This window comes from Mustelus asterias, chromosome 2 (assembly GCF_964213995.1).
Source record: "Mustelus asterias chromosome 2, sMusAst1.hap1.1, whole genome shotgun sequence".
Taxonomy (NCBI): domain Eukaryota; kingdom Metazoa; phylum Chordata; class Chondrichthyes; order Carcharhiniformes; family Triakidae; genus Mustelus; species Mustelus asterias.
In genome coordinates this window covers 47392733-47416274 of record NC_135802.1, presented here as the reverse complement: position 1 = coordinate 47416274, position 23542 = coordinate 47392733, and the positions used below count along the sequence as shown (strand labels likewise).

Here is a 23542-nt window from a genome sequence, read left to right as displayed (position 1 = left end):
AGATTTCCACTCCATCTGACGAAGGAGCAGCGCTCTGAAAGCTAGTGACGTTTGCTACCAAATAAACCTGTTGGACTTTACCCTGGTGTTGTTAGACTCCTTACTGTGTTAATACATGTGACAAGAATAAACTAAATCAAATCAAAATAGATTTACATCCATTCAAGTAATAATCTGTCTCCTTATTATTGCTACCAAAGTGGATAACCTCACATTTATCCATATTACACTGCATCTGCCATGCATATGCCCACATATTCAGCCTGTCTAAATCACGCTGAAACATCTCTGCATCCTCCTCACAGCTCACCCTCCCACCCAATTTTGTATTATCTGCAAATAGTAGCTGCCAATTGTGGAGAAACATAACTCAAGAATTCACAAAAGCTAGAAAATTAGTGGAGCGCAGAGTTCTCAGAGGATTGTGGAATAGGAGCAAGTTACAGAGAAAGGAAGGGGTGAAGCCATGACGGGATTTAAAAATAGGAATCAGAAGTTAATGGGTACAAATTGAGAGAGGTGGATACTCAGCGAGACCTTGGTGTCCTCATGCATCAGTCGCTGAAAGTTAGCGCGCAGGTACAGAAGACAGTAAAGAAGGCAAATGGTATGGCGGCCTTCATAGCGAGAGGATTTGAGTATCGGGATAGGGATGCTTTGTTGCAATTGTATAGGGCGTTAGTGAGGCCACATCTGGAGCAGTGTGTGCAGTTTTGGTGTCCTTGTCTGAGGAAGGATGTCTTTGCTAAAGAGGGAGTACAGTGAAGATTTACCAGGCTGATTCTTGGGATGGCAGGTTGAGACTAAATCAGTTAGGATTATATTCACTGGAGTTTAGAAGAGTGAGAGGGGATCTCATAGAAACTTATAAAATTCTAACAGAGTTAAATAGGGTAGATTCAAAAAGAATGTTCCCAATGGTTGGGAAGTCCAGAACTAAGGGGTCATAGTTTGAGCATAAGGGGTAAACCTTTTAGAACTGCGTTGAGGAGAAATTTCTTCACCCAGAGGGTGGTGAATGTGTGGAATTCACTACCACAGCAAGTAGTTGAGACCAAAACGTTGTCTGATTTCAAGAAGAAATTAGATATAGCTCGAGGGGCTCAAGGAATATGGGGAGAAGGGGGGGATCGGGATATTGAATTTGCCAATCAGCCATGATCAAAATGAATGGCGGAGCAGGCTCGAAGGGCCGAATGGCCCACTCCTGCTTCTAGTTTCTATATTTCTTTGTTTAAAATCCCAATCCAGTAATGTTTCAATGTAGATTATAAAACACATGGGTGATGGGCGAATGGAATTTGCAGCAAGTTAGGATGCTGGCAGTAGTGTTTTGGATGAGCACAAGTTTACAGAAGGTGAAAGGTAGGGTGACCTGATAGAGGGTTACAAGATTATGGGTGGCATGGACAGAGTGGATAGTCAGATGCTCTTGCCTAGAGTAGAAAAGTCAAGTACTATGAGACATAGGTTTAAGGTGCGTGGGGAAAAGTTTAGAGTAGATGTGCAAGACAATTTTCTTTTTCACAGAGGGTGGTGAATGTCTGGAGCGCGCTGCCCGGGGAGGTAGTGGGAGCAGGAACATAGAACATAGAAAAACTACAGCACAAACAGGCCCTTCAGTCCACAAGTTGTGCCGAACACATCCCTACCTTCTTGACCTATCTATAACCCTCCATCCTATTAAGCACTGAGGCGTCTAGCGATAACAAAGGCATGGATAAATGTTTCAGCAGCAGATGAGCTGGTGTAGGGTAGAGACAGATGATGTTACAGAGTTGGAAATAGGTATCTTAGTGATGGATCAGGTGACTGAATAACCCAATTTCCATCTCTAACCGACTTTTCAACCACAGCAATCTGATTTCCGTGTTTGATTCTCCTCTCTTAACCTCATATCCCACATCAACACCACTCTCACGTACCATGTCCCTTGACTGCCATCGCATGTGGCCCCAAGAACTCCATAATTTACAGTGACAGGGCTCTTTCCCCACACATCTCCAACTCTATTTGCTTATACAAAACCCTCATCCCGCTCAATCCCTCCAGTCACTTTGTGCTGTGGGGAGAGCACAGTTTCTAATACAGCCACCAGTACTGCAGTCTCCAGCCTCTCCCACTTTGATTTGCAGTCTACTAAAATTGATCATTTAATTGAAACGAAAATCACACCTCTGTTGATCTGCTCTGCAAATCCAAAGCCTTTGCTTAGATCTTGGCTGATCTCCCTCACCGGGAAGTTGCCTGGTTTGGAGGGTATTAGCTATGAGGAGAGGTTGGATAAACTCGGTTTGTTCTCACTGGAACGGCGGAGATTGTGGGGTGACCTGATAGAGGGTTACAAGATTATGAGTGGCATGGACAGAGTGGATAGTCAGATGCTCTTGCCTAGAGTAGAAAAGTCAAGTACTATGAGACATAGGTTTAAGGTGCGTGGGGAAAAGTTTAGAGTAGATGTGCAAGACAATTTTCTTTTTCACAGAGGGTGGTGAATGTCTGGAGCGCGCTGCCCGGGGAGGTAGTGGGAGCAGGAACATAGAAAAACTACAGCACAAACAGGCCCTTCAGTCCACAAGTTGTGCCGAACACATCCCTACCTTCTTGACCTATCTATAACCCTCCATCCAATTAAGCTCCCTGTACTCATCCAGGAGTCTCTTAAAAGACCCTATTGAGTTCGCCTCCACCACCACTGATGGCAGCCGATTCCACTCGCCCACCACCCTCTGTGTGAAAAACTTAGCCCTAACATCTCCCCTGTACCTACCCCCCAGCACCTTAAACCTGTGTCCTCTCGTAGCAGACATTTCCACCCTGGGAAAAAGCCTCTGAGAGTCCACCCGATCTATGCCTCTCAACATCTTATACACCTCTATTAGGTCTCCTCTCATCCTTCGTCTCTCCAAGGAGAAAAGACCGAGCTCCCTCAGCCTATCCTCATAAGGCATGCCACTCAATCCAGGCAACATCCTTGTAAATCTCCTCTGCACCCTTTCAATCTTTTCCACATCCTTCCTATAGTGAGGCGACCAGAACTGAGCACAGTACTCCAAGTGGGGTCTGACGAGGGTCTTATATAGCTGCATCATTATCCCCGGACTCCTAAACTCAATCCCTCGATTGATAAAGGCCAGCACACCATACGCCCTCTTAACCACCTCCTCCACTTGCGGGGCCGATTTCAGAGTCCTATGGACCCGGACCCCAAGGTCCTTCTGATCCTCTACAGTACTAAGAGTCTTTCGCTTTATATTGTACTCCTTCATCCCATTTGACCTACCAAAATGGACCACGACGCATTTATCTGGGTTGAAGTCCATCTGCCACTTGTCCGCCCAGTCTTGCATCCTATCTATATCCCTCTGTAACTTCTGACATCCCTCCAGACTATCCACAACCCCACCAACCTTCGTGTCGTTGGCAAACTTACCAACCCATCCCTCTGCTTCCTCATCCAGGTCATTTATGAAAATGACAAACAGCAAGGGTCCCAGAACAGATCCCTGGGGCACACCACTGGTGACCGACCTCCATTTAGAAAAAGACCCATCTATACCCACTCTCTGCCTCCTTTGGGCAAGCCAGTTCTGGATCCACCGGGCAGCAGCCCCTTGGATCCCATGCCCTCTCACTTTTTCCAGAAGCCTTGCATGGGGGACCTTATCGAACGCCTTGCTAAAATCCATATAAACCACATCTACCGCCTTCCCTTCATCAATGTGTTTAGTCACATTTTCGAAGAACTCCACCAGGCTCGTAAGGCACGATCTGCCCTTGACAAAGCCATGCTGAGTATTCTTGAGCATACTAAACCTCTCTAAATGCTCATATATCCTGTCCCTCAGGATCTTCTCCAACGATAGCGGTATTTAAGGGACATCTAGACGAATACATGAATAGGAATGGGAATGAAAGGATACGGACTCCGTAAGTGCATACGGTTTTAGTTTAGGCAAGTATCATGATCGTTGCAGGCTTGGAGGGCCGAAGGGCCTGTTCCTGTGCTGTACTGCTCTTTGTTCTTTGCACTGCCATTGCTGACCGAATGGCCATTTGATTGGCTTTGTATCCATGCGCTGAAGGATAAATATACACACTAAGCTTAGCTGCTGACTGCCAGATCGGACTTCACTACTTTAAGCTACATTGTTGCTCACTATTACAACTGTTAAAGTGTTCAGCTTTGAAAAATGCTATTACACACATTGCTGTTCTGTTGGCAAAAACAAGCATTCTTCCATTTTTCATGATAAGAATATGTCTATTATTTAGGTCAAAACAGTCCTTTTTATTTCCACAAAGCAGATTATTTTCAATGTTTTAGTCCCACCTTATCATTCATTAATGCTGCAATATGAGTAGTCTTCCCACCAGGAGCAGCACAAATATCCAAGATTCTCTCTCCAGGTTTGGGATCCAACACGTGACTCACTACCACAGATGGCAAGTTCTGAACATTAAGAAAAGTATATGATCACTCTGCACGATTAATTTTATATCTTTGTGGCATTCTAAGTAAAAGCTTCCTGTATTTCTCCAAAGTTAAACGCTTAAACAATGCCGCATACTATTTTCCTAGAATTGAATCATAGAATCCCTACAGTGCAGAAGGAGGCCATTCGGTCCATCGAGTCTGCACCGACGACAATTCCACCCAGGCCCTATCCCCGTAACCCCTACATATTCACCCCACCAATCCCGCCAACCTACGCATCCCAGAACACTAAGGGGCAATTTAGCCAATGCACCTAACCTGCATATCTTTGGACTGTGGGAGGAACTGGAGCACCCGGAGGAAACCCACGCAGACACAGAGAGAATGTGCAGACTCCACACAGACAGTGACCCAAGCCAGGAATCAAACCAAGGTCCCTGGAGCTGTGAGGCAGCAGTGCTAACCACTGTGCCACCGTGCCGCCCTAAAACATTAGCTGAGCTTCTGAATGAATAGTCTAGCGATAACACCATTAGGCTGGGATACCAGTGGGCCACCTTCGACCCTGATGTAGGTAAATAATGCCTACTTCAGAGCCTCAAACTGCCACCACCAGGATTTAAGGAGCAGTGAGAGTGGCCCACGCCATATACCCAGAGCAACTGGAAGTGCAGGTGTGTGTGTGGTGGTGTAGTCCTTACGCACATCAGATGTCTCCCCCCACTCCTCCATTCCTCTTCACCAGGTTCCCTTCTCCCCGTGGTCCCTCAAACTGCTGAGTCCGACTCCCTCCCATTGCCAGGGCTAATCAACATGACCCCAGCAAGACCAATTAAGTCACAATCCAGCGCTGAATGCCTCCTCAAGCCCTCTCTGCAGCACCAGCAGCGACACTACTCCCAGTGGCTTTGCTGTACTGGGTAGCTGCAACTTCAGTTCAGGCCACAGGGCAGCTGTTATTTCCTTCCCTGCCCAACGCCTCAGAGGGGCTTCCACCTGAAACTTTGGCGTGGGGACAACAACAATCCATAAAATCCTAACTCTGTTTCTCCCTCCAGAGATACTGCTAACCTGCTGAGTATTTCCAGCATTTTCTACCTGTATTGCTGCAAGCTAAATCTTTGTGAAGGCCACGCAGGATGTACAGAGCTGTCAGAACAGAATTTAGTATCAGAATGGAATAAAAAGTGAATGATTTATAATCGCACTCAACAAGAGTGGAAAGGCAGACAATGACTACATGAAAAAGGCTGAACCGATGTTGCATCTCTAATTTAAAGACATATCAGAGTTCAGACTTGCCTGTAAAAACACAAAATTAGATAAGAGATTGTCAAATGATGGGCTGATGTAAACTGGCTCTGTCATCCTGATTCCCACACCCCTGAAAGTGAATACAGAGCAAATACAAAATGTGAAAAATATTGTACACACGTATGCCCGTCACAATTCTATTCCTAAGGATTTTAATAGAATTATTTTAGGTGCCAAAATGTGAATGATATTGTATCTTTATTAGGAACAAGAATACAAGGTTCATGATATATCGGTCTTAAAATAATGTGCTTCATAATCTGTGACAAACTTATCCTTGCTTCAGAAACAATTTATTTGTAAAAAGCTGCAATTTGAAATGAAATGAAACCTGTTAATAATGTATGAAATATGATGGGATACATGTCAGCTAATGGAATATTGATCAGACCTAATGAGGTCTGATTAAACCTCATTTAGAATATTTCATTAAGTTCTAGACACTGCAATTCAGGACACTTTGGGGTCAACTTTACCGGCTTGCCTTGCCGGTTGGCCGCTGCGGCTGAGGCACCGATCGGGGCCATGGGGTTCATAAGACCATAAGATTTGGGAGCCATTAGGCCATTCGGCCCATCTGCTCTGCCATTCAATTATGGCTGATAAGTTTCTCAACCGCATTCTCCCGCCTTTTCCCTGTAACCCGTGATCGCTTTATCAATCAAGAAGCCATCTATCTCTGTCTTAAATGCACTCGATGACCTGGCCTTTGTTTTTGATAGTGGGGTACCATCAATGTTCGGGGTGGTGACCGGGGCAGGGGCGGGGGTGGGGACAGGTGCAACAGCACCTCTAGAGCTCAGCAACTAGCTTCACCGGCAAGATTTGACTCCGCCCCCCCCCCCCCCCCCTCGGCTGGCGAGAATCTCATCTGAGCTCTTTTTCTTAACTAAGTGCCGTACGATGGCGGCTGGGAGCTTGCTCAAAAATTCAGCGATTCTCTCCCATTTTCAAGGTCATTCGGAAGTTACAATTTTTTTGTAAGATCGCCCCATTTGTCTTTGGAGGGAGTGCAGTGTAGGTTCACCAGAGTGATTCTGGGGCTAAAAGATTTAAGATACGAGGACAGGTTGCACAGACTGTCCTTATATTCCCTTTGAGTATAGAGAGGAAGTGATCCAAATGAAGTGTTAGATTGATCAATGGAATTGATAGGTTCCACAGGGAGAAACTATTTACGACAGTGGGAGAGTCCAGAATGCAATTGCCGCTTGACAGCATAGTTAATGACACCTTCCATCACTTTACTGATGATCAAGAGTAGACTGATGGGACGGTAATTGGCCAGGTTGGATTTGTCCTGCTTTCTGTGTAAAGGGCATACCTGGACAATTTTCCAGGTAGATGCCAGTGTTCTAGCAGATTGGAACAGATTGACTAGGCAAATTGTGGTGTATAAGTCTTCAGTACTATTTCAAGAATAGGGTGGGGACTCATATGCTTTGCAATACCCAATGCCTTTTGCCATTTCTTGATTCACATGGAAAGAATCAAATTGGCTGAAGACTGGCATCTCTGATACTGGGGACCTCTGGAGCAGGAGGCCGAGAAGAATCAGGGGATGAATAGACTGATCTAATTCCTATGTCCTATTTCTGTATTTTGCATGCAAAACACACTCATTTAAAAAGTGAAGAAACTAAAACTCTTCAAAACCATTCACTGAACATGTGCATCCCAAATCTCAGATCTGTTTGTTGAGCATGTTACAAAATGTATTTGAGGAGAGCCTGGACTTAAGACGTGTTGCACATTATAACTTAACAAACATTATAACAAGATTAATATCAATTTTGGTTCTGACTCAATATGCAGACATGTATATTTTGGAATTAATAAAGCAATCCCGGGTTAATAAAACCACACAGTACTTCCAAAATATTTACCTTAAAGTGTGGTTTGAGCAAAATATTTCGTTGCGGCTTACTTCAGCAATTCCATTCCCTACAAATGTTTTTGATCCCGTGAATTCAACTGCACCCCTTTTACATTTGCCACAAATATCTGAATAAACTGAAACTGCATCACCCGCCTTCATTACTGAAACAGAGAAAGAGACTTTTCATTTTATATTGTTTAATAAATGAAAAATACAACGTAAAAATCTAGGATTAAGGTGAGGATATTCGATTTTAGAGGGTGATGGAAAAACATGATTAAATAATATTTTTCAATGGATTACCATGTGATGGTTAGATCACACACAGATACACTGGAAAGAAGTTTATTAAAATAGACCCGTTCGCAGCAGTAGAGGGAAAGAAATGTCAGCAGAGGGGTAAAACCTGTTTGATTCAGTAGCAGGGTTTAAAATGTTTCTTTAACTCAGCCACAGCGTTAGCAGCTCACTCTGGCTTTCCTGAACAGTAACAGAGTGCAGTTGGGATGACAACCTGCACCAGTCAATGGAAGGTTTTATATTTAAAGGGGCCCTGGCAGGGATCAGAATGGCGGGATCCAACAATCCGTGTGCAGACAGAAGAAAGAAGGAGAACGACAGGAAGACAGAATCCTGGATTAAATCCAAATTAATTGTTTACTTGAATTACTTAAACCTGCTCCACGGGGTTTTTGTGTACACCTCCAAATGCACCCCAGTAAACTTGAAAATGTGGGGTTTTGACCCACCAGCACTTTTCAGGACTTTAAACTCCTGTTCCTGCCGCAAGCCACTCCCCCCGCCCCCACCCACCCCCTCCACCCCACCCCCCCAGCCCAGCGGGACAGATCATCAAGTACCCAGAGCAGCGATGCTGGTACATGTCAGGATCTGAGGAAATCCTGATGTCTACACATGCACCTTAATTGCCCAGGAAGGTTAAACTTCCAATGGGTTGATTTATGCTGTCCTAGGGCCTCTGCGAATCTCTCTTTACACTTACCTCATTCTCATAGATTTGAGCTAGATACGCACAACTTAGTTTGATAGTTACCCTAGAACTCAGTGATTGACTCAACTCATCAACCCCCACACATATCCTGCTCACACCCCCAATCAACCTCCGCCCCTCCCCAGCCCGACTGCCCACCCTGCCAACCCGAAGTCCCACCCACCCTCATCAACCCAATCCCCTATCTGATTAGAAGTCCCGGCCGCAAGTACACAAAAAGGTCAGCATGCAATTATTTCCATAGTCAGCAGGCATGTGCTCAGCATTGCTACTGATTTGAAGATCTGGTCCATGATGTTATATTATTTGAGGACAGCAATTATTCCTTAAATAATTATAAGAGGAGTGGAATGGATAATAAACCCTCTGCCGGATTAATTTACTCTGGACAGAACATTAGAACCTTTGTTCTTCAATCAGCATTTTACTAACAATGGCATAAGCCCAAATACCACTAGTTTTAAAATTACACAAGCAAAACCTAAGCTAAGAGAATAGACCTGTTGAATTGTCCAAGAAGTTTCCTCTCTTCTTGTGTGGAACTTAGTGTACACCTGACAGGGGAAGAGGGAGCAGAAAATGACAGCAGGAAGGGGAGAGGAAGAGGTGAACTTATAAAATAATCTAAGATGTGATTATCCATTTTGTGAGCATATTAAAGCTGCTACATAGTAGGTACAAATGATTGAAATTGGGATTGAAATTGAATTTTATAAATTTAAAGCAAATGGCAGAAGGACAATTCGTTTTAGCTTTTAATTGGAAATTGGATACCATAACCAAAACTTTGAAAAAAGTGGAGATTGTAAGATTGTTAAAATGGTTTGGGTTTTACTTTGTCAGTGTTAACTAAAATGGGTGAAGAAAGCATGCAAAATGATATTTTAGATTAATCAACAATTAGCCTAAGCAGTGATTTCTGATAGCTGAATGAGTAAATCCCGCGTGTGGTACGACACTAACCACTAACATTGTAGATTAAACCCCTCAATCTTTGCAGAGTTAATTAACCTCACTCAGAATTGCACTGGGATCAGTAATGTAAGTTCCAGCACTGCCAGCCTGCAGAAACTGGCCTGTATTCTTGCTCCCATTTTCCATTGAATGGCTTCAGCTGCAAACATGGGCACAGAGACTAGATTCACCCCAGGACTAGCTGTAATACTCCCCTAAAATGGACAAGCCACTGGCAGTCACTTTAGGTGAGGTATTAAGCCGCACACTGCAGAATGAAGGTAATTGCCGAAAGAGAAGAGCAGCAAGATGAAATAAACAAACAACGCAACTCACATTTCGGAGCTGACAATACGCCAGGAATAAAAACATGTGCTCCACGAAGTACAGCATTCCCACACTGTGCTCCCACAATCACTTCAATGGAATGTCTCTGTAGATTTAACCTGGAAACAGGAAATAAGAGCATTTAAACAGAGTTCCTGAACTACTTAACACTGAATTAGATTCCTTTCCTTTCACTTTTATACACTTCACAACTTCCTTAGAAATGTATATATTTTTTATTCATTTGTGGGACATGGGCGTTGCTGGCTGGTCAGCATTTATTGCCCATCCCTAGTCATCCAAAGGCAATTGAAAGTCAACCACATTGCTGTGGCTCTGGAGTCACGTGTAGGCCAGACTGGGTAAAGATGACAGATTGCCTTCTCTAAAGGCCATTATTTAAAATAATCATTCTCTTATGGACCAAAGATGATAAGGCGCAGAGCATGCAAAAGGATGGGGAGAAGGGAGAAAGATGGGGAGGATGGGGGGACAAGAAAGGGAAGGATGCATAAAGGGAGGGGGAAGGAGGGAGAGAGAAGAAGGGAGAAAGGGAAGGGGGAAAATGAAGGGAGAGGACGGAAAGGAGGAGAAAGGGAAAGCTGAGGGGTGAGGAAGTAATGCCAAATTGTCATTGCAGAGCAAATTCCATTCTATAATCATATTTCCATACCTGGGGCCAAGAACTGGAATTAGAAGAACATCTGGAAGTTCTGGATGTTCCAATACTGGAATATCACTGATAGGCCATTCTTTAAACTGCTGTGAATGAAGTAATAAAAAGGGCGGCATTTTGTTAAGATTCAAGCCTCATGGTCACCAAGATGTCCTTAGTTGTGGAAATACATATAATTAAGAAAAACGTATCAAACTTTGAATATTTCCTAAAAACTTGAATGAATTAAATTTGAATAACCCTCACCCACTCATTTGGTTACCTCTTCAAATCAATCTCAGCATGCTTTTAGGGTATGATCCATTGCTTCTAAAACCACATCCCTTGCTTTTGGCTTCTCCTGCTCTATTGCTTAGCATTGAATAGTATCTCATATATTGCTCCAAGTCCCCTCCGGCTAGAGTACAGTACGTTATCAAATGTATGGTAACAGCTGAGCATTCTCTATATTGCTTACAAATTGAACTTGTATCTTTCTGGAACTGAAGTAACTTTGTTTAACACTTGTTTAACACTTCTTAAAAAAAATAAGGGCCGGGATTCTCCCAAAAAATTCGAAGTGCCAAATTCACATAAAAACTGGAGTAAGTCCCACTGGTTTTTTCAGCGGGATTTTCAAAAGGAATCTTCCACACTCTGTGCATCACAGAGTGCCCTAGCGTGAATCACAATGAAAAATCAGTGGGTGGGGCCTATTCCGGCTGGAGAGACCGGCATCATAGCGCTGAGTGGCCCACTACGCATGCGCCAATCTGTCAGAGCGGTGATCGGCACATGCACAGTAGACACGCACTGCTGGCCTCCCAATCGCTGGCCAGCCCCGCGACCCTGCATCGCTGCCCTTCCGACCCCCCCCCTCCGATCGCAGGCCACCCGGATGTCTCCGGGACAGCCCCGACCACCAATCATCCCTCTTCCCCTAGTCCCAAATCCCGCACCCCCCTGCAGCCCCGACTACCAGGCCCTCCCATCCACCATTCTCCACCCCACTGGCCAGCCCGATTGCCGTCCACCTCATACTCTCTCCCCCATAGCCCCCCCCCCTTGGCACTGCCTGATGCCCGGTGAATAGTGCCAAGGTGCCCCTTGGGCATTGCCACTTTGCCCCTTGGGCAGTGCCAAGGGGCCAGGCTGGAAGGAGAGGCTAGTGGGCCTGGATACTTCAGTCCCAGGCCTGCTAATGATATTCAAATTCTGATTTTAATATTTAGATCAGCTCTGCGCTGATTTCCAGGACCCGGAGATGCGCAGGGGTCGTGGTGCCCAGCGGGAAGCCCAGTAAACGTTGCGCTGTTGGAGCAGGAGGCTGGGAGAATCGCCCCCAGGATTCTTTATTTTTCTGCTGGATTTGAAATACTGCAGAACCATACAGTTTACAATACTGCCACTGGCTCATAAAATCACTGCATTTTCCTCAACTATTCCTTTGGGCAAAGTATGTTAAGCTGCTAAACATGTTGTTTTCAAGAAATTTCATCTACCTCTCTCCACATGTGATTTTAAATTGATGCCTCCTCATTACCAATCTCACAATTGAAAGAAATCATCGTCCTGATTTACACTATAACGTATTCTTCAGAATTATAAAAACGACTGCTGAAATTCATCTCTGTTCGAAAGCTCCTGCATCTCAAGACTCTCAGAGTATCATCCGAACAAATATAAAGACAGCAAAAATAATGCAAACTCTCCCGTGGGATATCCAAAATCACACACAGTTCTCTAACCATAGCCTGATCGCTGCCTGGTCCAATATTAATATGTATTTACTCTGGTGCCGTGTCCCTATTACAAAATCCAAAATAGTACTGGGTCCGATTCTCCCGTTCTCAGGCTGTGACCATGCCGGCGGGAAAATGAATGAGTGTTTCCCAGTGGCACTTGCAGCGTCTTGTCAAGTGGGATTCACCAACCTGAAAGATGCTCATTTAGTCATTTCGAGCACCCCGCCAACCAGACTCACTGTTCCGAGACCAGGCCGCCATTTGTAAATGGCTCTCTGATCTGCGCGCTCAGAGTCAGGCCAAGTGAAGTGGTACCCTTCACACTGACCAGGGGAGCACCGCCAACCCCTCACTAAAGAGGGGCATCCTCCTCCTCCTCCACCCCTACACCCCCATGCCAGGGCTATCTTCAAGTCTCTCAGGCCTCAGAGGGGCAGTCCAGCCACAACACCCCATCCCAGTGGAGAGCGGCAAAGTCAACCCCTTAGCCCCAGCCTGAGCCCATCCACCACCCTCCACCCCATCCCGTCCCTCCCCCCTGCCCTACCAAAACCTTGAGGGACCTGTCATCTGCAGCCTGCCAGCTGCAGAGGGGAAAATGGCCACTGGACCTATTTCCGCAAGCCACCTCAGGGCCTAGGTGCCAGGCCAGGGTGTGAGTGCTGGGATGCAGTGCACAGCGAAAGCATGTGGCCTGAAGGGAGGCTGACTGAGGGATGTGAGGGGGGAGAACAGGGGGTGGATGGGGAGGTCAGATGGTCTCTGAGAGTGGGAAGGGGTCTAAGGAGGGTTTTGGGCCATGCCACCCTTATGCTGCATGGTATGGGTGGAAGGTTGGAGGGGAAGAGGAGGTGACCTGCAATTGAGGGGTGGGGGGTGGGGGAGGATGCCCCTCTTTTTTGAGAAGTTGGTGGTCCTTCCCTGCAACCTCGGGGTCCAGCACACCATGTCCCCGCTTGTGAGTCACATGTAAAGCCTGCCAGGTGCTGTTCCTGCTGGCGGGCTCAGTGAATGATGGGAGGCTGGTGAATTGGATGTGGAACCTACCAATGACATGCAAATTAGCGGGTTTGTATAATTATCGTGTTGCCATCTGCTCTGGGCGGGAACCCGATTGGGACCGGCAGGGCAGGGCGGGCAAATCCTTGGAGCTCTCATGCCATTGGAAATCCTGATTTTTGGCCAATGCTCCATTCACCAGGGCATGGATTCCCGCTGGCCATCTGAAGCGATCAGAGAATCGGGCCCACTGGCTGTTTCCTGGCTTCATGTACCTCCACACATATTTTCAAGGAATTATAAAGTTATACCACCAGGTTTCAGAATTCTATTTCATTTAGAATTACATTCTTGCTTTTCCACTTCAATTAATCACTAGCCCGCGATTGATTTCAACCACATATAACTTACAAGACTTAAAGCAAATGAGGTGGTATTGATGTCTGCAGAACTCATAGACCAATGCAAAACGTAGTCTCGAGAATTACAAACAGCCAGTGGCTATACGTTAAACTGGGTGGAGTTTTCCCGTCCTGCCCATGGTGGGTTTGGTGGTGGGTGGGAGTGGAGAATCTAGCGGGAGTCAAAAAGTCAGAAACCTGCCAGTGTAAAATCACATTGCAATTCTCCCAATGGCGGGTTGGTCTTCCTGTTGGCTGGTGCTGTGAACGTCCTTTGCATCTCATGAATGTTCATTAAAACAGCTGCCTGCCAAGTGTGGCGCCCAGAACCGTACACAATATTTCAGCCGAAGTCTAAGTCTAATATTTCAGCTGAAGTCAGCTAAGTCTTGTATAAGTTCGGCATAACCTCTTTGTTCGTGTACTCTATGCCCCTACTGATAAAGCTCAGAGCACTATATGCTTTATTAGCTGTTCTCTCCACCTATCCTGTCACCTTAAATCTCTGCACATTTATACTCAGGCCCCTCTGCTCCTGCACCCCCTTAAGAATTTTACCCCTTATTTCATATTGTCTGTTATGTGTCACTGTATCAAATGTCTTTTGAAAGTCCATCTACATCACATCCACAGCATTACCCCCATCAACCCTCTCTGTTAATTCCTCAAAACACTCCAGCAAGTTTGTTAAACATGATTTCCCCTTTAGAAATCCATGCTGGCTCTTCCTAATCAAGATGTGGAGATGTCGGCGTTGGACTGGGGTAAACACTTTTGTGTGGCTTTTGCTACCAAATAAACCTGTTGGACTTTAACCTGGTGTTGTTAAACTTCTTACTCTTCCTAATCAATCCATTGTTCCATGTGACTGCTAAGTCTATCCTGAATAATTGTTTCTAGACGATTGCCCACCACTGATGTTAAACTGAATGGTCTGTAATTATTGGAGATATCCATACATTTTTTGAATAAGGGTGTAACATTTGCAATTCTCCAGTCCTCTGGTACCTCCCCTGAATCTAGAGAAAACTGGATGATTATGGCCAGTGTCCATGCAATTTCCATTCTCACTTCCTTCAATAGCCTTGGATGCATCTCATCCGGTCCCAGTGCCTCATCAACTTTCAGTATCGAAAGACGATTTAGCACTCATCTTTATCAATTTTGGATCTTTCTCGGGAGAGAATCTCCTCATCTGTCACTATGTCCTGGGTAGCATCTACATCCTTGGTGAAGATGGATGCAAAATATTAATTTAATACCCCAGCCATGCCCCCTGACTCCATGTGTAAATTCCCTTCTAGGTCCCTAATCAGTCCTAATTCTTCTTTTACCACCCTTTTACTATTTATATGTGTTAGAGGGAGTTTAGAATAGTTTGGGACTGAAAGACTAATAAATCAGAGTGAATAGAGTGGTCACAAAGTGCCTGGAATATAGTTTACAAAGGTACTTTTGCATAGAGACACATATAACCACTGTTAGTGAATTTAGACATGTATTTTTGAAAACATATATTCTGTTTTAAAAGCATACACCTTGGCTCATGATACAATGTTCTAAGGCATGATGGGACATAATCAAGTAAATAGAACCACATTCCTCAGAACAATGCGGCTGTTCAGCAAAGGGAAAAACAACTCATATCAGTATGGACTCCAGACAGTCCCAGAGGTCCCAGACAGTTTTAATGAATAGGACATGCATTACACTCGGTAACAAAGTATCAGGTGACTGTGAGAAAGACTTCCAAAATCCGCGAACTCACATAGTCCCATGTTGTCAGAGGGTAAATGTTATTGGCTCAGGTAAATAATCCATACCAATAATGATTGGCTCATATCCAGCTGTTGTGAGCAAAGTGGTAGGCAAATGGCTTTTGAAACTTGTATAATTGCAATACTGAGAATGGTGTAATTTCCGAGTGATTTGGAACTGCTCAAATTAGTCTCCCTTGTACATTGAACCAGGCTTGGAAAATGAAGAAATGTCTTTAACCAGAATACTGTCTCTGCGTGTCTTTGTGTTAGCTGAGCCATGTTTAAGTGAAAGCCAACTTAATACTTAGCCTCTAAAAAAAAGCTCCAAAAATATGCCTTTAGAAGACTTTGGAATTCCCCTTATGTTGGCTGCTCGTCATTTCTTATAATGCCTCTTTGCTTCTCGAATGTGCTTTGTTCTCAATTGTTTTTTCTACCTGATACCTGTCATAAGCAGACATTTTCTTCCTTATCTTAATTTCTATCGCCTTTTTCATCCAGGGAACTCTGGATTTGTTTGCCCTCTCTTTCCTTTTTAAGGTAATATACCTTGACATGTCTGGACCATGTCTGTTTTGAAGGAAGCCCAGTATACAGCTACAGTTTTTCCCTCCAACCTTTAGTTCCAGTCTCCATTCTTGCCCCAGTGGCTCTTCCCCAGTTAATTATTTTTACTTTAAATTGCCTATTTTCCTTTTCTATCATCATCCTAATCTTTACAATGCAATGATCACTGTCTCCTAAATGTTCCCCCACTGATACTTGCTCTATTTGTCCATCTCATTTCCAAGAACCAAGTCTAACACTGAATCCTTTCTTGCTGGACTGGATATGTACTGTTGTGGGAAATTTTCCTGGACGCAATCTAGGAATTTTTGTCCTTCACCCAACTATCCTTCACTACCATTATCCAGTCTACATTTGAATAATTAAAGTCCCCCTGTACAACTACTCTATAATGTTTGCATCTCTCTGTAATTTCCCTGCAGATTTGTTTTTTTACATCCTTCTCATTAGTTGTTGGTCTATAGACTACACCGAGCAATATAATTGCATTCTTTTTGTTTCGTAGATCTAGCCAAATTGATCCTGTCCTTGAACCCTCTGGGGCACCCTCTTTCTCCAGCACTGCAATGCTCTCCTTAACCAATACCACTATCCCTCTCCCTTTCCTATCTTTTCCAAACATCTTGTACCCAGGAATATTTAACACTCTGTCCTGCCCTTCTTTGAGCCAGGTCTGTTGTCACCACAACATCATATTTCCATAATGCAATGTGCCTGTAACTCCTGAATCTTATTTATTAAGTGCATTCACATACATTCACAGTAACCCTGATTATACATGCACACCAACTCTGATTTAGACGTCATTACTTTCTCCCTTGATCACGGCATCACCTATTTACTTACTATTCTTTATAACTAGTGTTTTCTGTCTTTCTCAGTATTTTGAACATTCTGGTATTCCTTTCTAATATTTACCCTCGGTACCCCTGCTGAGTTGGTTTAAAGCCCTCCCAACAGCACCAGCAAGAATGTCCACAAGGAACTCAGTCCCAGATCTATTCAGGTGCAATCTGTCCGGCGTGTACAGGTCGTTGAGTATAGATAGGTTCTTGATTGGCAAGGTTACAGGGAAAAGGCAGGAGAATGGGGTTGAAAAACTTATTAGCCATGATCGAATGGCGGAGCAGACTCGATGGGCCGGATAGCCTAATTCTGCTCCTGTACCTTATGGTCCTTTGGGTGCTATCTCCCCCAGAGCCAGTCCCTATGTCCCAGGAATCTAAAGCCCTTTCTCCTGCACCATCTTTCCAGCCATGCATTCATCTGCCTTTTCCTCCTATTTCTGTACTCACTTGCACGTGGTACTGGGAATAGCCCAGAGATTACTACAGTTGAGGTCCTGCTTGCTAATTTTCTACCTAACTCCTTTAATTCTAAATGAGGCATATTTCACAACAGTGGAATTCTCAAAGAGAAATTGCTTTTTGTTGCTTAATACAACGTCTGAAAACATCAAATAAGATGTTTCCTTAAAAAAAAACTTAATTTAGCACTTATAATGGAGGAAAATTAATTATGAGAAAGCTGGAGTCAGTTTATCACTACATGTAGTGCAGTCATATCGTAATCAACTGTTTAAGCCAGAAAAAAAAAATCAAACAATCCAAACTGGCCCTAAATATTTAACTTCACTTCTGCATTACTCTCTTTCCAGTCTCAGTAAATTGCAGGGATATTGGAGAGAGAGAAAAAAACAGGGAAATGGAATTACTTGAGTAGCTCTTTGAAAGGACTGGCAGAGGCATGATGTACCGAATGGCATCCTTCTGGAATGTATGGTTCCATGATCTTCAAAGTCCCTCACCAAGTCTGAATTTCCCAAATTACCCCAGCAGCTTAGAATCGCGAGCCTTTCTAGTTCAATGATTTACGTGCAAATGCATGAAAACGAAATGAACAGGAGGTTATTTAAATGCAAAAATATCCAGCTGCCGTAGTTTTCCACCTCTACTATTCCGATGCGGAAGCAGCAGTTAAGCAGACATTATACTGAAGTCCCAATTCATTTCATGGTAGAATACATTCAAATAAAGCTTCACATTACAATCAGACAATTAAATATTTAGATTCTCAAAATCTCTCTGTAAAACAGAATGGTTAGTGTTCCGTGAGGGTACAATGTGCTTCCAGGCAATTTTTAAGCTTTTCAATCTGATATTCATGACTCCCCCAGATATAGAATTATATAGAATTATATAGAAACCCTACAGTGCAGAAGGAGGCCATTCGGCCCATCGAGTCTGCACCGACCACAATCCCACCCAGGCCCTACCCCCACATATTTACCCGCTAATCCCTCTAACCTTCGCATCTCAGGATTCTAAGGGTCAATTTTTAACCTGGCCAATCAACCTAACCCGCACATCTTTGGAGATGTATGCTGAAAATGAATAGTTACATTTTTCAGTTAAGCAGTTTTGTCATTTACTTCAGAAGTTTGCAACCAATGCATTTTTCAGCTTTGCAAACTGGTAAATTGCTCAAAACTGTGCAACGGTTTTCTGTTTTGCAAGAAAAAACCTCCTTCTGCCTTCTTCTATAAATTTTTTAATGTGCATGTAATTGTAAAAACAATGTTGATCTTCATTTGCAGCTTTTCAACGTTACCCAGTTTCTGCAGACACAGTTCATCAATGACTCTTATAAAAATATATTGACAATCACTCCCAGTGCTGCAAATATTATATTGATAATTAGTCATTCCCTCTTTCTTAAAAGATGGGCAGGCAATTTCCTCAGTCTGCAACTTCTTTCTCAATTAGCAAAATACGCTGCAGTAGTGTGTGTCAGTACCCCCTTAATGCTTACAACTGATTAGAATGTGTGCAGATGGGCAAAGACTTGTTTGAGAAATTGGATAGAATACACGTCAAACCATCCAATGATATGTCAGTGGCACACCAGTAAGTCACTGTACAGTCATGGTAAAGTCAGTAGACTCGATGGGGGCGATTCTTCCAGCCCGCTGTGCTGATCTAGCAGCGCATTGGACTGGAAGACATCAGCGGAGGCCATTTCGCGGGCTTCCCCCCGGATGCCTGGGTCTCCGTGCATCTCCCAGCCAAAGATTTTCAGAGTAATCAGCTCTGAGCTGGAAATTGGCACGAAGCTGCTTTCAATATGCTAACCCAGATTTCCATATCATTAGCAGGCCCAGGACTGAAGTCTCCAGGCCCGTTAGCATCTATCCAGCCTCCCCTCCAGAGTGGCACCCTGACACTGCCCAAAGGGCACCTTGGCACTGTCTACTGGGTATCGGGCAGTGACAAGGGGTCAGGGCAATTTGTGGGGGTGGGGGGGGGGGTCCCGCTGCCACTCTGCATTCAGGTTTGGTGGCAGCGGGAGGAAGGATGGCGATTGGGACTTCCGGGTGGGGAGGAGGGGGGGGGGGGGGGGGAGGTGGGAGGAAGAGTCGGGTCTGTCAGGAGGAGATCAGGTCTGGCCCGGGGCGGTCCGGGAAGGCAACTATCAGGGGGTGGGGAGTCGGAAGGCCAGCGATCAGGGGTTGCAGAGTTGGCCAATGTTCAGGAGACTGGCAATGTGAGACCACTGCGCATTCGTTCGTTCTCCACACTGACAGATCGGTGCATACGCAGAGGCCCGCTCAGCGCTGTGCTACCGGCCTCTCCGGCAAGAATAGGTTTCACCCCCTGATTTTCAGAGGGAACTCCACTAGGGCACACTGTGATGCACAGTCAGAGATTCTATCTGAAAATCACGCTGAAAAAAACCAACGGGAGTTACTTCCATTTTCACGCGAATTGGGAACTTTGAATTTTTTTTGGGAGAACCCCGTCCTATCTTTTTTTATTCATTCTTGGGATGTGGGCATCGCTGGCTGGCCAGCATTTATTGCGCATCCCTAGTTGCCCTTGGAGAGCAGTTGAGAGTCAACCACATTGCTGTGGCTCTGGAGTCACGTATAGGCCAGGCCAGGTAAGGACGGCAGATTCCCTTCCCTAAAAGACATTAGTGAACCAGATAGGTCTTTTCTGACAATCAACAATGGTTCCATGGTCATCAGTAGATTCTTAATTCCAGGTTTATTTTATAGAATTCAAATTCCACCATCTACTGTGGTGGGATTCGAACATGGGTCCCTGGAACATTAGCTGAGTTTCTGGATTAATAGTCTAGCGATAATACCATTAGGCCATCACCTCTCCTATTGATGAGATTTAATTTTAACTACATGATGATTTCAACAAGGGTTTTTCAAATTTATTTCATTCTAGTTCTTTTAAAAAACAGTTTTGGAGTTTAAAATTATTTCTCACCCAAATTTGTCATTGTATTTATCACAGTAACATGTGGTAAAGGTACTTCAATGAAAATAAATGATTCTGCCACTGCCAAATTCATCGTTTGACATCTTAAAAACTTACTGGTACCAATCCAATAAATTAAATCCAATTAATCACCATTTTGTTCTGAGCCACATATTGTGAGTAGATTCAGCTAGGCAATTAATGCATTATATTCAGACAGAAACATTATACACGTATAAATTAAGAGACCAGCAAGACCTAGTTTGCCTGGTGCAGTCACATTACAACTTAGCATCTTTGAAAAATGAACAAACTGAAGCAGGTCAAACCTTCTGGATCTCTTCAGTCAACAGTTTTTTAACATGGTCAGTGGAGGCTGCACAAGTATGCACTCTGATGCTCGTGAAAGCTGGAGGATGCGACAAACGGCTTAAAAGGGCATCGAATTTGAACTCGGACTGTTCAGATCCCAAAGCTGCCAAAAGCTAAAAGCAGAATGTTTATCCTTAAAAACAAATCTTCACGATTAAAAAGTGCAGTAAAGTCTGGTGTTTTGGCTGCATCAAGTAAGCACATACAGAACTTAATGTGCTTGGAATTATAGGCCTGGAGTTTGCTGAGTTTTCGACAGCGACCATCGGTTTTCCCCATCATTACCGCTCTGATTCTGACTGAACATCAGGATTTTGGGTGGCACGGTAGCACAGTGATTGGCACTGCTGCGTCACAGCGCCAGGGACCTGGGTTCAATTCCAGACTCAGGTCACCGTCTGTGTGGAGTTTGCACATTCTCCCCGTGTCTGTGTGGGTTTCCTCCGGGTGCTCTGGTTTCCTCCCACATTCTAAAAGACATGCTGGTTAGGTGCATTGACGCCACAGGCGCCGGACTGTGGCGACTAGGGGAATTTCACAGTAACTTCATTGCAGTGTTAACGTAAACCTTACTTGTGATTAATAAATAAACTTTAAAACTTCTTTTTTAAACCCGAGCACAGATAAATACAGAAGTCCTGTAATTGCAGTCTGTCATTCACTGCTCTGCCATACGGTGGGCATCCCAAGAACCGGCATTCACTCGATTTGGCCACTTCTACTTTTTGCTCTAATATTGCTGTCAGAAACTCCATGAGCCTGGTTCACCGATTCTGACCCAAGTAATATCTACAACTATAAGATCAAAGCAAAATATTGCAGATGCTGGAATCTGAAACAAAAACAGAAAATGCTGAAAAATCTCAACAGGTCTGGCAGCATCTGTGGAGAGAGAATAGAGAAAACATTTCGAATCAGGTTATCCAGACTCAACGTTGGCTTTATTCTCTCTCCACAGATGCTGTTAGACCTGCTGAGATTTTCCAGCATTTTCTGTTTTTGTGTTAATATCAACAACCAATCACTTCTGAAAAAATGTGGGACATTGTTAAATTTCTCCACTGTGACCAATTACCAATTTATTAAACTAGATGTTTCAAAGAATCTTCTTGTGTAGTTTGTCCATACTTCAGCTTTTACCTTAATCCCTCGTGCATGTCCCAATTTTTCTTTCACTCGAACCTTCTTAAAAAAAGAGATTTGATCATTTTATTTCCTGGTTTGCCAATTGTGAAAATGTTTTAATGGATCAGGTGCTCAGATGGCCGATGGCATCACTGCAGCTTGATGCAGCTGGAAGCCCCATTAAACAATGCTATAATCCAATGCAATTCAGGGGAGATAAAATTCTTGCCACAGAGATCGCTAGATCTCTCAGCGTAGCTTTCTGGGAGATCAACAGCAATCACTGTTGCTCACTGCAAAGAATGGGCTATAAATATAAATATCCGTATTACTAAATTGTTTTAAAACAGTTTATTTATTATTGTCATAAGTAGGCTTACATTCACTCTGCAATGAAGTTACTGTGAAAATCCCCTAGTCACCACACTCCGGCAGCTGTTTGGGTACAGAGGGAGAATTTAGCATGGCCAATGCACCTAACTAGCACATCTTCCAGACTGTGGGAAGAAACCGGAGCACCCGGAGGAAACCCACGCAGACACAGGGAGAATGTGCAAACTCCACACAGGCAGTGACCCAAGGCTGGAATCGAACCTGGGTCCCTGGTGCTATGAGGCAGCAGTGCTAACCACTGTGCCTCATAAGCCTCTGGCCTATTCCAGCTCCTAATTTTTATGTTTGCAAAAGCTTTGATTAAAGAAATATAGGGATGAAAGATTGAAAATGTGTTCATAAAAATGATTTTGATAACTTTTTAAAGAAAGAACATATTCAATGAATAGAAAATTAGTCCTCCGGCAGCACAAATCCAACCATGTCTTACTTTGTGTGTTGTAAGTAACAATTTGCGCATGATAAGTGCTTGGCAAATAGCTAAATGATCAGATAATTTGTTGGTTGAGGAGCAGATGTTGGCCAGGATGCTAAAACTTTGTTCTCTTTTCTAAATAGTGCCTCGGGAATTTTTATGTTCACCTGAACTGACACAGGGCCTTGGTTTAACGCCTTATCTGAAAGATGGTGGGGTGAAATCAGGCTCCATAGCATACATTTACTGAGTGCTATTTGGCACTACAAAAATGGCAGCTGCTGATGGGACATACACTGGATGCCAATTTGTAAAGGGTTTTGCACGCAGGAACCTAATGACACCTGCAGCATGTACAGCAGGTAGATTGTGATGACACGCTGCAGCCTTCACCTGCACTTAACCTCACACAGCTGAACACACTTTCAACGGCAATATGGAGAAATCTGAGGGAAATTGTTTCACTCAGAAGGTTGCAAATCTTTGGAACTCTTCCCCAATTGTGGTGGAGGCAGGGCCAATTAACATTTTTAAGGCAGAGGTAGATAGATTCTTGACTAACAAGAGAATCAAAGGTTATTGAAGGTAGACAGAATGTGGAGTTGAGATCACAATTAGATCAGCCATGATCTTATTGAATGGTGGAGCAGGTTCAAGGGGCTGAATGGCCTATTCCAGCTCCTAATTTGTACGCTTGCAAAAGCTTTGATTAAAGAAATCTAGGGATGAAAGATTGAAAATTTGTTCATAAAAACGATTTTGAACATTTTGGCTCCAATTTGTTGATTGCGCTCTACATTGCTAAGAAATTCAGTCATTGCTAATGTTTGGGGATTTTAGTTCTCTTTGGGGTTTTAGTTCAGTCAGACAGCATGGAATTTTCGCTGTTCTTTGTCGAAACATTTGCATAGTAAC

The 23542-nt window shown here is 44.0% G+C and overlaps 1 protein-coding gene across 3 annotated transcripts in view; it reads right to left on the bottom strand.

The window, feature by feature from the left end:
- Positions 1-23542, bottom strand: part of nsun6 (NOP2/Sun RNA methyltransferase 6) — a 45639-nt gene that overhangs the window by 17234 nt on the left and 4863 nt on the right. For all 3 annotated transcript variants that reach the window (XM_078234691.1, XM_078234704.1, XM_078234697.1), the window contains 6 exons: positions 20652-20807; positions 10598-10686; positions 9934-10043; positions 7639-7792; positions 5741-5822; positions 4334-4453 (listed from right to left, as the gene is read on the bottom strand). In XM_078234691.1, the coding sequence (XP_078090817.1) occupies positions 4334-4453; positions 5741-5822; positions 7639-7792; positions 9934-10043; positions 10598-10686; positions 20652-20807 (711 nt within the window). The remainder of the gene's footprint in view (positions 1-4333; positions 4454-5740; positions 5823-7638; positions 7793-9933; positions 10044-10597; positions 10687-20651; positions 20808-23542) is intronic.